General features: G+C 40.1%; 1 protein-coding gene across 2 annotated transcripts in view; it reads left to right on the forward strand.

Annotated features, from left to right (window-relative positions):
• PANK1 (pantothenate kinase 1) overlaps window positions 1–16,422 on the forward strand; it is a 49,267-nt gene that overhangs the window by 3,819 nt on the left and 29,026 nt on the right. The window contains exons 2-4 of one of the 2 annotated variants that reach the window (XM_009320134.1): window positions 5,686–5,781; window positions 6,037–6,155; window positions 10,890–11,002. In XM_009320134.1, coding sequence (XP_009318409.1) covers window positions 6,103–6,155; window positions 10,890–11,002 — 166 coding nt within the window. In that variant the 5' untranslated portion in view covers window positions 5,686–5,781; window positions 6,037–6,102. Of the gene's footprint in view, window positions 1–5,685; window positions 5,782–6,036; window positions 6,156–10,889; window positions 11,003–16,422 lie in introns of those variants that run through there. The other variant, XM_009320144.1, reaches the window with a different exon arrangement.

The following is a 16,422-nucleotide window of genomic DNA, read 5'->3' on the forward strand; positions in this document are numbered from 1 at the left end:
CTGGCCGGGGCGTCGGGGCCCTTTCCCCGGAGGGGCAGGGGCTTTCTACCAGCCGCCGGCCTGCAAATGCCGCCGCTGTTTTTGTGTCTAATTTGGTTAACTGAGTAACTGCGGGATTTCAGGCGGGGTGGGAGGAAACTGTCGCTGGAAGGAAACTGTCGCTGGAAGGAGCTTGCAGATGCTCGTGAGGCCGCTCCCTTGAGGTGCTCTGGGAGCATAAAATACAGTCTGGAAAATGAATCATAGACGCACCGGCAAAGAGAGGGTTTGAGGAGCGCATGCTAGTGTGAGATAGCCAGCCAGGAACCTGGGGACGAAGGAGGGAATCGCTGATGGGCAGCTGGAGGCAAGCCGTAGTGCCTGGTGCTGGACTTGGGCCTTGATGCTTGGCCTCTGGCCGCTTCCCAGGGCCAGGGCTGGCTGCTCCAGCAGGTAAGGTGTTGGGGTTGTCTGTGCTTTGTGGTCACGGTTATTTAAAAAGTCATTCACTGAGGACAGAAGAGACAGGGAGCTCACAGCTGGAGATACGGTTGTGTTAAGAAGGCTTTTTTAGGTACTGCCGTGTGTGTTCTTCTCATAGATGCAGTGAGGCCACCTGGTCCCATGCCAGTGTTCTGTGTAATGAAAATGTGCGATGTGCTCAGCATACTGTTTTTAAATCTTCGTATCTTCATTTGAAAACCTGTGCGTGGCAAACATAGGGATTACTCCTTGAGCAGGAGCTGTATTGTCTTACATAGGAGAAGATTTGAAATATATTAACTGAGATGTATTTTGTTCAGTTTGCGTAACTCAAGACTTAGTCTTTGGAAAAACAAAAAAAGCTATCGCTGTTTCTTCCTGCTTCTCCTTCAACCCTCCGGTTATTCCTTCTGTCCCTCTTTGAATTGTTGCATAATTCTCTGATGAGCTAAAGAGATCATTTCAGCTGTAACCAACCTTTTAATCTTGTAATTAAGCCAAAAAGTTTCAAAATCGGTTATTCTCTGTAATACGGTAATATAAATAATCACAGTTTTGAAGGTCAGATCTAGCATTTTGAAATCAGAACCTTCTACCTCTCATCACCAGGCTTAAAACATACCTGAAGACATAATTGTGTGTCTTTGGATAATTATGCTTACCAAGTGTATGAGTGTACTTAGGTTCTCAGGTTATTTTCATTTGAACAGCTCTTTAATAAGCATGTGTAACAAAGTGGCTCATAGTGATAGTGTTCTATACTGGCTCTAGCGACTAAAGCAAGTGAATGGCTTTGGTGTTTTGAGGAATTAGTAATGCAGTTAATTTTTTCAGTATTAGAGTGCTGTGTGTTTTCTCCACCCACCCATATTTAAATCTTTTGTTACTATGAACAGGAGGCTTTTCAAGGCAGGATCGTTAGGGTCTTCCATTAGGGCAGTTGTACTCATGTTTTCCTAATATAGTGGGGTTCTTAACCTCACATAGGCTTCTTAACGTCATCACAGCATAAATGATGATAAAATATGTTTCCTAAATGTTCTATGTTATACCCTACTCATTTGAACTGCCAGTTTGGAGTAAAATTTAATAGGCTGTCAAGATGAATAATAATTGAGAAATATTTTGTGTATGGGGGTGTGTGTATATATATATATTTATGTATGTTTTACAACCAAAGGAAACTGAAGCTTTACTAACTGGAGGGAAAAAAAAAAAATCTACTTTTTTTTTCTTCTGCCTTTTCTAGGGTCTTTCTGTAACTCTGGCAACAGATGCTGTAAGACCACTAGTGATGGCTAAGTATTTTGCTTCTTTACTGCTGAAAGGGGCTGAAGCATTTAGACATGGGTCGGCTGATCAGGCCGAACAACACAATATCATATTAGTCAATATAACAGCAAAAGTGGCCTCCGTTGGAGAAAATGGTAAGAACTGTTTTCACATTGTGACACAAGTATTTGTCCTATAAATGTATCAGCTGTTTTGCCTGACTGATTCATAGTCATGTAGCAAATAGTGTAGTTAGTTATCAGGCGTTTAAGATATGTGTTGTGAATAGTAAAACAATTGTTTAAAAAATGCCCAAAGGTTTTTTTGTGAAAGCATATTTATATAAGAAAAGGGGACTACTCTTAAATTGTGCGCTGTCTTATTTTTAAGAACAAGTCTGCATAGATGGCTTTTCTGTAGAACTGGTTGCTAAATATAGTTTCTGGGGCATTTGTGATGTGCCCCAGAAAATTAACTCCATCCCAACCAGACCCAGTACACTGTCTCACTTCGGGCTGTGATCATGCTGAATCATGTAAACCAGGCATTTCTGAGCTACTGGTAATCACATAATTGGAAACCTTGTCAGAGAATCCACAAGCAGGAAGACTGACAGTTGGTATTGTCTAGGTGTGTAATATTCTTCCCTCCTAGTCAACATTATACTGATGTCTCAGGATATACTGTTAGAAATGGCTCTACAGAATAAATTGAATCCTGTACATAGAGAAGTCAATATGAGTTTTGCCACTGTTTTCACGTAGCCAGGATCTTGCACCATAGTTTTCCTATGGATTTCAAGTCCTTGTATCCTTTGGACATAAAAATGGAGTAGTGTTGTTGATACAGAAGGATAGATACAGTCCAGGAACATTAGCTACTTCAGAAAATGTTTTTTATACATGCTGCTTATATTTCATGAAGGGTATTTGAACTGTGTATCCAAATTTTGTTTGGTTCCCTGAAATGCCCCCTCTTTTTTTTTTAATTTCTAAACCTGTGCCTAAGTTCTGCAAATATTTGCATAATGTCTTTTTAGCTCCAAGTCTGGGACTAGGCCTGTTGCCACTTTTTGCCCTACATGATGTTAATTATTTTCTTTGCAGGCAGTGTGTTAGCTTGTAACCTCCAGGTTAAGGGCTGGGGATTAATTCCAAATCTTATTAGTAAAATTTTATTTCTCTCCATGTGTTGTTGATTCTTTTTCAATCATCCACAGAGCTGTATAAATACCAACATGGGTAACCATAATTTAAAGGTAAAATCTCAGGATTGACTTTTCTAAAATGAAACATATGTTTGAGTTTTATTTCAATTGAGGTTTCAGAAGTTTTATTTTAGTTCCAGACTGCTTATGGAAATTCTTCATGGTGTAAGAAATTCAAGCTTTAATCCTTAGGATTACTTTTTTGAGAATACTGTTTCTTCTTTTGTAGCGTCACATAAAATACAGGCTGTAAATAGCTGTCTAATGGTCCCAGAGCCCTCAGAACAGCCCCAGAAAATTTTACCAAAGACATTCTGTTGATCATTACATTCTCAACTGTTGTTTTGTCATCTTACTAGAAACTTAACAAGATAAATAAATCGGAACATGAAGCCAATACGTATCTAGAGTAATGCACTTCTGAAATAGGGAAGCTGGCCAAGATACCAAGATATATCTAAATATATATCAGATTTATAGCCGATAGCTGAAGAAACTGAAAGATTTCCGCTAAAGCGGTGTGTGTGTACGTGTATATATATATCTATGTTCTGTGTAGAAGCCAGAAGACTGGATGCTTCCGTGTCTCAGAAATATAAGGTGCCTCAAAAAGATGTGGTTCAAGAGCAAGACGCTTGCTGCTCGTTAACATGGGCTAAATCCAAGGAGCAGGATATGTTACAGTGTAGCCATTACAGTATTTCAGTGTAGTATTACTCATCTTTCTGGCTCTGACACCCAAGACAGGGCTTCTTTTATTCTTGGCAAGTGTCAACTGTCTGTCTTGACAGACAGAAACTAGTGCCGTTCTCTGACATTATGCACTGTTCCTTGGAATGTCATCATGGCTTTGGGCACTTGGAGCTTCTCCTTGAACTCCTGTGAAGATGCGACTGGAGTGGGATAGTCACGCCACTGACCTTCAGATGTTTTAACCTGGGCTTCCTGTAGAGCCAGTGGAGAGAAACGCTCAGAATAGTTTCAGGCTATTAGTTAAGTTAAATTCTTGTTCTGGAAGTGCAGTTATGCTATGTGGTACAGCTAAGTAATATAACCACAACCTGAATTGCCCTCTGGAGGAGCCTTGCTTTCTTCACTAGCCTCTTAGTTTAGGTGTCAAAATTAATGTCTAGTATTGGGTGACACAGTTATCCTACAGCATGATAAAAGGGCAAGGAATGAACGTTTAGAAAACAAATTTCTCAAACGATGACTTATCTTCAAAGGACTTGAAAATAATGGCTCTGTGACAATAGGACGTGGCCCAGGATATTCAGGACATTTCCTGTTTTTGTCTAAGCTTGCCTTTTTTTTTTTTTTTTTTAAGCTTATATTTTACTAGTATTGCAGGCTGGGCATTGCCCATCCTGTAGGAAAAACAGAAGGCAGGGAGCTTAATATACACTAGACATCTGCCCTGCACAGAATGAAGTCATACTCCTGAAAAGAAGGGCCTGTATTTGTGCCATGCAATCGGACTGCAGTGCTCTTTGCAGTCCTTGAAGAGAAACACTCTCTTCTTCCCTGAAAGTGGACCAGCAGATGAAAGTTGATGAAAACTCACAAAGTCTCAGTTGCTTCTCAAAGAGTGGATTAATGAGCAGCTTGTTTTTTGAACACATTCTTACACCATTATTTTCAGCCAAATTAGCAAGTAGATCTATGTGGCCAAACAGGTGCTGGGACAGCAGAAGAGCAGGCAGAAATGCTGGTGGGACAAAAGGGCAGGGCTGCTTCTCTTCTGTTAGGCGGTCTTAGATTGGCTAAAGTGCTTGTGAAGTTGCATCTTTGGCAATTCTTCAGCAAGGAGTCAAATACGCAGGTGGCTGGCTGGATTGCAGCCTTTGGGCATATCCAGACTTGCAAAGTTAGAGAGAGAGTATTTCCAAACATAGTTCAACCTCTAGTTCTCCATTTGATGCTGCCCTGCCTGATGTTGTCACAACATGCTGCAGCCAAGGATAAGCAGAGTTTTGAAACAGGCCAGGCTTCCTTACTGAAAGTTTTCTCACAGCTGAAACCTGAAGAAACTGAAAGATTTCCACTGAAATGATAAATATTACCAAGCACTGGCTGATCTGACCCTCTGTAGTCAGAATAAACCCCATTTTGCAAAAACTGAGATGTAAGTGGCAAAATTCCATTGTTAGTAATTCAGTTTTGTGTATCTGAATTTCCCTTTGCTGTTTCAACAGATGATCGCACTGCAGTTCCAGTCAGGTGCTTTTGTATAGTGTTACCAAGTACTGTCATGCTACCACGCTTCATCATATATGTGGGTGTACTGAAGAATACACACAAATTTATAAAGCACCGTAAGATCTTTCTGGGTGAATGGCATTATAAAATGAAGAGAATTATTCCAACAATTAATCCAAATGTTCTATACAAAGCAGATTTTGGCATTGTGAAAAGAACCAAAACATGCAACAATTTAGGCGTAAGGGAGGAATCCTTTTATTTTAAGGATAATATTAGTATAAAGTTAGAAATGAGTCATTCTCTAACTAATTTCTAACTGGGTGGCTCATGCTCTTGGCAAATTAATTATCCACGACAAGTGACTCAGAAATAGATGTTATAGTTTTATTATTGTTTTAATCAGATGGCTATTGCTGTTACAAATAAACATGAGGGTTGATTTCAGCTATAACAAATGTAGCTATACCCTGCAAATTATGCCACAGTGCTGCTTGAGGTTGTGTTACACATGCCAAATCTTTTATCTGATATTTTGTGTTCAGTTTTAGGTGGATGATGTAGCTAGCTACTGGGTGTCTAAAGCAGCTGTGGCCACCAAGAATCTCAGCAGTGACCTTGGGCAAGGAAGGTCTAATGTGGTATGTATTTCTTTCCATCCAGGAACTGTGATTTATTAAAGCTGCATCACAGGAACATTCCTATGAATAAACTTTTCACCTCAGAATTCTTAATAAATTGTTTGATGAATATTATTGAGAACATTGACATGGGGATGATGGGAAGATCCACGCCATCTTTGCTTGGGACGGGTATAGTAACACATTGTTGGCTGTAACCCTCTCTCTCTTGTTTCTTTTTCCCTCCCCACCCTCACCCCTCCTCCTTGGCTGCAGTTCGTAAGGTGGTATCACAATGGAGGTCTGATCTGATGAAACCACAACTAATGCCGATGCTTGCCTATGATGGGAAGAGAACACAGACCACAGATTTGGGATTGCTGGCCTCTTATTAGGCAAGTCTGTTGCTCATCTTCCTCTTTCCCCTCCAGTTCTCTTTGTTCCTGTCCTTCCGCTGTACCATTAACACATACCAAAGTTCAGTGTCACTGGTTGCAGGCAACCCAGTTTCATTTGGCTATACAAACGCTCTTTCCTAAAGAAGTCAGGTGTTACCTCCATGTTGGACGTTCATCATGCAATGAAAATATGGAACAAAATTTTATTGTAATAGTTCGGAATGATTTTCAGCTGAAGTAATGAAGAGGAAAGTCCAGCACATTTTAGTTCATGAGATGTTCATGTTTCTCAACTATGATTCTTAAACTGTGAGTTTAAGTTTCTAATAACATCAGAAATTATTCACGTTCGTTGCAGATACCTATACATCCTTGTTCTTAAAAAGCAGGCTATTTGCTAGTGTAGCTGAAATTACTCCTGTACTGAGACAGGAGAATGTCTTAAGGAAACTGCATTGAGTAGTAGTTTCTATTCTCTTTATTTTGTTCAGTTGTAAATATAGTAGAGAACAGATCAAATAACTATTGACGTAGAGAATAACACAAATTATGTCAAACAAGGATTTCAAACAGCGTATTTTGAGGTCAGTAACCTGTGTGCCTAGAACTTTGATCACACTGGTAACGGCCAAATGACATAACTTATGTGGATGTACACACAAAGACAAATAGGTAGCTTTTCACTGAATTTTACAAGCAGAACAGCAAAATGTCAGTGAAGTGAAAATGTATGTTTCCAATAGGCTCAAGGACCTTCAACAAAGGAAGATAATACTGATGAGTGAATTTGCTGAAACTGCAAGGAGGGGTTTTTTGTTTGTTTGTTTGTTTGTTTGTTTTTTATTTCCGAATGGATCCTGTTTTCAATGAGCAGCATGAAGGAGGAGTTTTTCCAGGGCCCTGCCATATCAAATGGAAGACAGCACATTCTGTCTGATGAAATGTAGGTTTGACTGCTAATCGGCCAACCCAAAGCATTGCTAGACTAATAGCCAATTTTGCTGAGAATACAACTGCTGGGGAGCGGAAGCTGTTTCTTGAATCTATGATTGGCTGAGAAAAATGGGAATTCCTTTTAAGAAAATTAAGATGTTTTGATGTTTTTCAAACAGAAGTCTTCCAGATTTCCATTTCAACACTGACCCTGCCTAGGCAAATGAGTTAAAAATCTGAAAATGACTCTGGAATACTGCAACTCAATTTTCCTGTTGGGGGGCGTGGGTATTTTACTTTCCATTTTGGGTTAAACTGATCCAAATACAGGTTTTAGTTCAGAGGCGAGACCTGCCTGCAAGTCCTTTCTCAGCTCTATCACTACTTTTTGTTTTAGCATTGTTGCTTTTGTTTCTTTAAATGGGAGGTGAGAAGAGCAGTTATTCACAGTTTGTGAAGTGTCTGAAGATCTGTGGGTACAGAGCACTACATAAGTGCAAACTGTTTAAATTCAGAACTATGTTAATGTCTTCTTCCTTTTTCCTTATGCCAGTCTGTGCTCTGACTGAAATCAATCTGCTTAAAATCAAGTTTAAACTTGGTGAATAGGGGCAGAGAATTGGTTTTTTTTTGTTTTAACCACAGACTTTCTAGTTCACTGAAACTAGGGTTCCAGCCTGATTGTGTTCTGCAGGAAGGAGATCTCTTGGTTTTTTAATGTTTTCATTGATTTGGTAGTCTTTGCTAATCCTATGAAAACAGTCATGATGTGTCAATCCAGTGCTGTTTGCATTTGCCTCAAAATGTGGGAATTAATCCGCTCTAAAAATGACTTGGTTTATGTATGCGTTGTTTAGTTCATATGTTCTGGGATGATCTAAGGCCTGAAAACTGGCAATAGGAAGGAGGTCATAAATCAGACAGCTTTTCTTGGTTTAGGATTTTAGGTCAGGCATATAAATTCCAGCTTATACTAGATTTCAGTTGTGCCTGTGAATGGAGACTAGGTCATGTCATGTAATTTGTGGGGATTCTCTTATTTGCAATCCTTGACCACTGATGCCTCATAACCACTACAGCAGTATTTTCCTCATACCTTCATCTGATGGGGTAGCTGTACCTTCCTTTCTGGCTTGTGTGCTTGTTCTCTTTTTTTTGTTTTTATTTTCCTTTCCCGCTAAGAGGAAATGGAAGGAAGATAAATGTCTCCTTTAGTATTTTAAGTAAATTTTGTAAATGGAGGACAAGCAAATCAATTGGTGCTTGCTACTTTTAGAGGAGTCAGGCAAAAAGTATGAGATTGATGTCTTAGCCCTATCAGTTCTGTTTTCAGTGGATATGCAGAGGTTTTGTAAACAAAAAAGGTATCTTTGTCTCCTGTTTTACAGGAGATACACAATGCTTTTGTCTTCTCTTCCCATGTGTGAAATCGCTGGCACCAACAGTAACTCTGTAGCTTCTTTATCTGAGTTCCATGTCAAAATTAAGGATAAATACAACAAATTTGGTTAGCAGTGTTCATGAGATCAAGGAGTCTGATTTACCATTCTGGGTTAAAAAGAATAATAAATGTGTATAATTAGGACTTTATATGTAAGTGTCAAAATAATGCTCTGGTCTCAAGGTGTTCAGTCATCTGTTACGAGGTGATACAAAATCTTTTGTGCTCCGTGGTACTTGGCGTATATATTTCTTAGACCCTTTCAAGTTAATCATTGATTCAAAGAACTTGTTTTGATGACGCAGGTGGTCTCTTTGAGTCTTAAATTCCCATTAGACCAAGTGTGTGTTTGTATTAGTTATGTTTTATTACAAGAAAACAAACATTTTGGTGACACTAAGATTCCTGCAATGAAATGCAAGTTGCCTTCTATGCAGGAGAGACCCTGGAAGTTACTTTCTATTGTTGGGGTTTTTTTCACAACTTATGTAATGAGAAGACAGAAGTCTATGATTATAGTTCTGTTTTTCTTTTTTTGTGTGTACACAGTTTGTATTGACCTTGTGAAAACCTGAAAGCTCTAAACTGGCCTCCTGAACAAAATGAAATGCATTGCACAGAACAGACTATTCACTGTAATAGTTACTCTGAAAGGTCACCAGTCCCAGAAGTATCAGAGGATGTAACTGTGGCAAACCAACCCAATGTTAGCATAATGTTTGGTTGTTTCCCTTCTTTGTTACTACGTAGTTGGAGCCTTTAGGAACAAATCTGTCATTTATAGCACGGCCCCTTCCTATGCAAGACTCTCATTCGTAGCAAACATAGATAAAAAAGATATTTTAAAAAAGATTAGCATTTGAGTTTTATTGTCTGTGGTTTCAGCTTAATCTCACAAGGACGTATGTTGTGGTTTATCGAGGACAACATATTAAATGTTTTTTCAGCATCAAAAACCTAAACAAATCTTTGGTTTACCTATCTGAAATACTGTTCAAGTACTAAAGTTTTAACTCTAGATTAGTTGTGGTGTTTGGACTTAACCCTGTGCTTAAATGCTCATTCAGACATAAGCTTGCTTCCCCACTTACTGAAGGCTGTTGAGGAGAAATACCGAAGGTGTGGTGTGTTTCCATTTTCCGGTGATTCCCATCTGTGGACTAGTTTGGAAGAAGGAAAATAAAAGCTCTGTGTCCTTTCTACCCTCTGATGGACACTGTGTGTTCCCTACTGGGTTAGAGGAGTAAGCCAGTTTTGTCTGCATTGGAGATATGTGTGTCTAGCTAGAATAGTTCAGAGAGCTGCCTCTTTTTTCCTCTTTCACATACAGGCATAGAAAGTCTGGTTCCCTGTTGTTACCTGATTCATAATCAGTAATATCCATGGGAATTTCATGTCAGCATTTAAGCTCTGGGAATACAGACCAAGGCAAGTGAAAAATCTCTGTGCAGCTGAGTATTGATAGGAGAACCAGTTTCTCCTCCTCTTCAGATGTGGCAGTGCTGAATGAGGAAGAGAGAGACTTTTATAATTGTCAGCCATTCTGTTGTTGTCTTTCAAAGTGCATGGTTTAAAACTGTCACTTCCCTCCTGATGGCATTATGAAGGACCATATAAAAATGCCAAGTCGAAAAGAAAGTGAAGACGTTCAGCCAAGCAAAACCAGTATGTATACATACATGAGGGTGATTGTCTATGGGGGAGCAGTCGGGAGCAAAGGCCATTGTTTTCTCTACCAAATGCTCTGCCACTTGTTGGAATCATTTTTTTTATGATGATGAACAGTATTTCTCAATCAGTGGGTTGTGAACTTGCATGTTTTCCAATTACATTTTGTATATTTGTTTGATAGTTAAAGATAAGCAGCAGTACACTGAGCCAAATACTTAGGTACAAGATAGAGTGGATGGGGGCAAAGGAGAGTGTATTTGAAAGGAGTTTTTTAGCTTTTTTACAGACCTAATAGTTTGAATCCATTACCTGGCTTTTCCTTTTTTTACAAACTCTGCAGAATAGAAACTATGGCATAGAAAAAAAGATGATTCACCTCCAACACCTACTTTATCTTCACTGGCTTGTACTCCTAAGCAATAATCAAGGACTAGATTTTAAATGTTTACTGATTTGGGGAGTTTTATTTGAAATGTCTGAACTAAGGCACTGAAGGTTTTTGTTTTCTAGAAAAGAAGGGCACCAACAGCTCTGCCAGGTATCAGTTAAAGTTGTGGAGCATAAATTCACCTGCAAATTAAGTTGTAATTGTCTAGCTGGACACAGAGAAGCAGAGGTATTGGCAGGGAAGGCTTTAGAAGGAAAAGGTTCTCACTGTTTTGTGACTGCTGCATGCTTTTTTTCAGTTGGGATGAAAGACGGCAACCACAATCTCTAACCTCATCTCAGAACTGCCAGAGGATAACTGTAGAAACCGCTTGGGCCACTGCAAAGTCTGGCCACAGGGATGGGCAGGCTGGTAAGACCAGACTACACCTATGTACTCTTCTGACTGTTATTCCCTAGTCTTGGCTATTGTTGTTAGGTATGTAAGTCATGTCCTAGTCCAGACAACTTTTTCCAGGTAGCATTCATACTGCCTTGCCTGGACACTCAGCTTGGTGCTTGGGCCAGGAGATCTACCTATGCCCTATTTGTCATCAGTGAAATGAAAGAACGTTCCTCCTGAGGGCTGTTCAGACTGCCAAAGCTAAGTTCCTGCTTAGACAGAGTGCCTTTCTCCATCTTTCTTTCCCTTGATGAAAATGAAGGGGCGATGAGCTTCAACTTCGTGCAGGGGAACAGGACTTTTCTTCATTAAATCAACAAGTTTTGTTTAAGTGCCCCAGAAGGCATAATTGAAAGGAGCCTGCACCCAGAGGTGGGTGGGGAGAGAAGGAACTGATGGTCTCAATATAATCTTTCTTGGCCTCAATCTGGCAAAGATTTAGGCATGTGACTAAATTTATGCCCTTCACTTCCTCTGTCATCTGCAATCAGTTTCCCCTCTCAGATGAGTTAGTGTTTGGGGAAAGCAGAATTCTCGTGCTAGCTAGCTGTTGTCATAGTAAGGCTTAGCTTTCCTGTGATCACACTGATAATACTAGAGCCCTTTGGGTCCCTTTTTAAATACTCTGTCATTGCATTTTCCAGATAAGAATTCTACACAGTTTTAGAGCTGTTTTGTCCCATTTGATTTACACATCTATCATTTGTCATTATATAGTTATGTTGACTGTTGGTCTTCTAGCCCTGCAATTTAAAGTAAGGGAAAAAGAGCATCAAAATATATTTTAAACATGTGTTGACCGAAGGTCCTGCATATGCCAAAAAAGTATGGGTTTTTTTTCCCAGTTCTGAAAAGAAATTAGGAAGAAATACTGGACTCCTAGACTTGGCACTTTCCTTTTGATATGTGTGATATGTGAATATACTTAAAACAAATCAACAGTATCTGATTTTTTGCAAGGAATGTTCTTATTTTTATGTTAATTTATTGAGCTGTACTGTATTTGCTTTATTTTCAAAGGGATAAAATTGAACAAGAACTAGTATGACTTTCCTGCAATATAGAAACAGGATAAACATGGAAGTAACCTGAATGGAAATATAAACAGGAATGGCAGAGTGCCAGCAACCCCTTGAACATAAATCTGCAGGCAGCTATGCCGGAAGTCTGTTTCATTACACTCTTTGCATTGCATAAAACAGTTTGTGTAATTTGAGATGCGTACATGCTCCTCGTTACCACGTCTCTCCAAAATATGACCAAAGCTTTGTAGCTGGCTGGCTTTGAATTAGAATAACACCACTGGTGCTCTGTAAGATTTTTTTGGTTCTTGGGTAATGGATTTACGTGTGGACTGCACCTGCTTGATGCTTATTTTAGCTTAGCCTCAGACCAGGGATATGGGAGCCCCACAGAATGAGGGAGGAGGAGCTAATCCTCATAGGTTCCTAAAAATTTCAGGCCAGGTTGCCTGAGGATAACATACCTGAAAGGGTGGGGGTTTGGGTTTTGTTGGTTTTTTTTTTTTTAGTTCCATTGGTTTTGAAACTCTGAGGGCTGGAGCACGGCACTTTTGATCCTGTGGCAGAGTATCTTAACCACAAGGTAGTCGTTAGTTTGCTGAAGCTGACTCAGAGAATTGCAGCCTGGTTCTCTGTGTTTATAAACAAATAAATAGAGGTGATAGAAAGCTGGGTGTGTGACGTTCAGGCAGGTATGGAATAATCCATGAAGTGTTTGCCATGCAAATGTGTAATATGCAGTGAGTCAGTATAGCAGACTTGTTCACTGTTCTGAGTCCGTTCGTGTCCTGGATTCTTCAGCATACTATGTGTTTGTAGTCCTTTTCCCACCAGATTGCTGGTTTACGGTGAAATATATAGGCAAATATTTAAAAATAAACAAGTAGTTTCCACCTACTCCTGTTCAGAAAGGAAGACAGAAATACTGAGTAAACGTTAATATTGAACGACCTGGAAGCATCCCCGATTTTGTTTGTCAGTATTGCACCTCTACCTGGATTGTTGTCCTGCAAGTTAGACTGAAAACTGAACTGGCTCACAGGGTTTGTTTAGAAAGTTAGGATAAAAGGAAGAGGAAAAATTTACTTTGGTAGCTCCAAAGTGTTAGAAGCTGAACCTGTAATACGTGCCATGACTTCATTGACGGACGTTGTATGTTCCACCTAGTTCTTGGTTTGCAACAACTTAAATATATATAAAATATACAGAAATTAATATAAAGGGATGTAGAGTAGGCAGTAACATACTGAATGTGTATGTGTGGTATGAAGGCAAGAGTGTAGTACCTCTTAAAAACAATACCTGCTTTCAGCCAGTTGTGCTGTGATGCATTGTCTCATAAATAGTATGGATAAAAAACCAGCAGACAGCAGGTCTTGAGCCAACTGCTCAACTCTGAGAGTAGCAGGACAGTTTGTTTCTACTTTTTGTCCTGTTTTGAGGAGGTGACGTTATCACTTCTGTCATATTTCTTCCAGATTGTGTTTTCTAAGACGTTCCAGATTTTCAAATAGTAAGTATAATGTGAGATCCTCGTGTTGCCAATTTAGCCCCTGTGCAGAATATTAGAAGGGCACAGGCTGTCTACGTCACTACAGCAGACAATGAGTTCATGAAATGTGGTGCTGTGGTTCTGCCTGTGGCTCGCAGCTGATGCAGAATAGCATGAACAGTTCATCTGCTCCCAGTTTCAAATTTATTAATGCAAAAGGCTCAGGTCTTTTTCCCCTGAATGCTAAATGGAGTGCTTGTGCCCAAAATACGCAATACTATATGCACCTGAGGACGTGAGATTCCTTCATTTTAAACCCTTACAGATGATCACATAATACATTAAACATACTCTAATTTTATTCCCTTTGTCTTAGTTTACATTGCAGAAGAGCTGAAGAATTCTGAAATCAAAACTGAAGAGGGTATGTAAAACCTTTCTAAAAGCTCATTCCAAAATTAAACAAGTGTAAACAAAAATAATATGAAAAAGGTGGTATTTTGCAGCGCAGAAATCAGTTTGTGTGATACTCATCAGTACAAGAGTCTGAAATTGTTTTGATAAAGCAGCACATTGGTTTGAAACTTAATCTTTCCACAACGCAAAAAGTTTGGGAAGTGTTTTCGTAAAAAAAAACCTGCTGGAGAGCTTACAAGATCAGGGAAACTTGCACACTTAGAAGTGAATCGCTCCCTGTACATAAAACCTGTCAATTGATTTGAACAGTCTTTAACATTTCTCCGTTTTTTTATTTTCTCCAGCATTATTTGAGGACATTTGTTGTTGTTGTTATATGCCATTGGTCTACACTGCCCCTGAACTTGTCAGTGATTTGGATCATATCCTAACAGTATTTTCCTGACCTACTTCTGTTCAGCACAGTCTAGTCCACTTCTATCCTGGGCATAATTGTGCAATATTTACAGCAAAATATTAGGGAAATATTTAATTAGAAATAAAAGATTGGAAAGAACCTCAGAAAGGTGTCTAGGCCGTGCCTTCTCCTTGCTCTAAGACAGGATCAGCTCTACCTAGACTGTTCATCACAGATACTTAACTTTTCCTAAAAACTTGCAGCTATGGACAGCTCAGTCTTCTGGTGTGGCCTAATGCTTGTCTAACTTCATTCTAGGAAATGTCTGCCTCAAGTCTAAAGTGAATTTTGCTTACTGCAGTTATCGCTTAGGAATTCTTTTTTGTTTCTCAGCAACCGTGATGTATTTCCTTTGCTGTTACCTGTTCCAGAATTGAATATCCCTTCAGATCTTTCATTTCCTAGACTAAAACTTCACGTTTTCATTTTATCCTTTGTTAGCTACTCCAAAAGTTTAGGGCCTAAAATCGGTTACAGTACTTGAAGCAGGTACTGTATTCCATTGCAGAGTCAGTGGACGGTCTGCTATCCTACCACAAGGAAATGTAAGCATGCAATTAAAGGTGGTCTTGCTTTTGTTGGAGTAAGGTGAAAAGTTGACACCCTTCAGCCGAGATAGGGTAACCGCCCATGTGTCTGTTCCCAGTTACACTGCAATTGCAGAGAAAAACAGGTTTGCAGGAATGATCCCCTGTTTTGCATCGGGCTGGGTGTATGTGCCGTCAGTTCCTGTGTCAGGGATGGAGAAGGGGACAACCATTGCCAGCTGGGGACAGCAGCAGCAAGGATTCCTCATGCCCCGAGAGGTCTGAATTAACAAGGAAAGTTCATAAAGCTTCACCAGCCAGCTGCCGAGAACTGCCAACAAGTGGTATGAAGGTCCCTGCCAGTCCAGGTAGCAGCCTTCTGGTTTTCAGTTTAAACATAATTCAGTAAGTTAGGGAGTTCTCAAATGTCACAGCTTTGGAAGCACTACAGCTCCTTCTAGCAGTAAATGTATATAGCCTGCCTTCCTTCCTACCCTCTTCAGGGCAATCGCTTGTGGGCTGGCAGTTACAGCAGTTGCTTGTGCATTAGGATATGAGGAAAATTCAGTTTTAATCATCTTCAGAACACTGGTTACTGGTTTTTAGGAAGAAAACTTTACTTGTTCTTTGTTCTCAAACACTCTAAAAAAAAATTTCCCCAACTTCATGCGTGTGTTTTTCTGTGGCTTGCTCCTAGTTACCTAAACATAACGTTCTGGTCCCAGCCAAGAAGTGGAGAGAATGTCGCGTTACTTCTCATGAAGCCATTTCTTAATACAGTATCCCTTTCTGGAGGCAGTTAGACTAGCTCTTCATTCTTTGTAGGTGTTTCACAGTGGAGGGCCTGTGTCCTGTACTAATTTTAGGTGTAAGGAGGAGCCGCTATGTGACCCGTTTTTACTTTAAGGACAATGATCCATGCAGGGACTGGCAGTTTGTACAAAGAAATGACCTTCATGTGCAGAGCAAAATTCAATTAGTGTTTCTTTTCAAGTATACGCATGACGCCGCAGGACAGTTCACCCGGTTTTATTTCACGTCCGCTTGATGTTTAATACCTTTCATTCAGAAAATGTGTTTTTGCACTTGGATGTCTCAGTGGCCGGGGAGTAAACCACAGTCACAAGATTATCAGTGCTGCGCAGGGAAAGCCAAGATACTAAAAAAGCATGAGGTCAAGCGCATTCAAGGTCACGCTAGTCCCTCTAAGCTGTTGAGGAAACACATGACAATGTAGACAAAAACTTGAACGTTGATGCTGCGGCACAAGTAACTTCGTGTGAGGTACAAGGCATACCTGGGACCACAACACAGAGGCCTCCGAGACCGATACCTGAGTCACATGAGTGTGCCTCCGGACACCCTGAAGCGAAAATGACGCCGCGGCCGGTTGCAGGGGCAGGCCTGCCCGGCGTGCACCAGCGGGCAGGGTCACGGGAGCGAAGCCACGCTGAAATTGTACCGGCTGCCAGCTT

The sequence above is a fragment of the Pygoscelis adeliae genome, unplaced genomic scaffold (assembly GCF_000699105.1).
Source record: "Pygoscelis adeliae isolate BGI_AS28 unplaced genomic scaffold, ASM69910v1 Scaffold190, whole genome shotgun sequence".
In the NCBI taxonomy this organism is placed as follows: Eukaryota; Metazoa; Chordata; class Aves; order Sphenisciformes; family Spheniscidae; genus Pygoscelis; species Pygoscelis adeliae.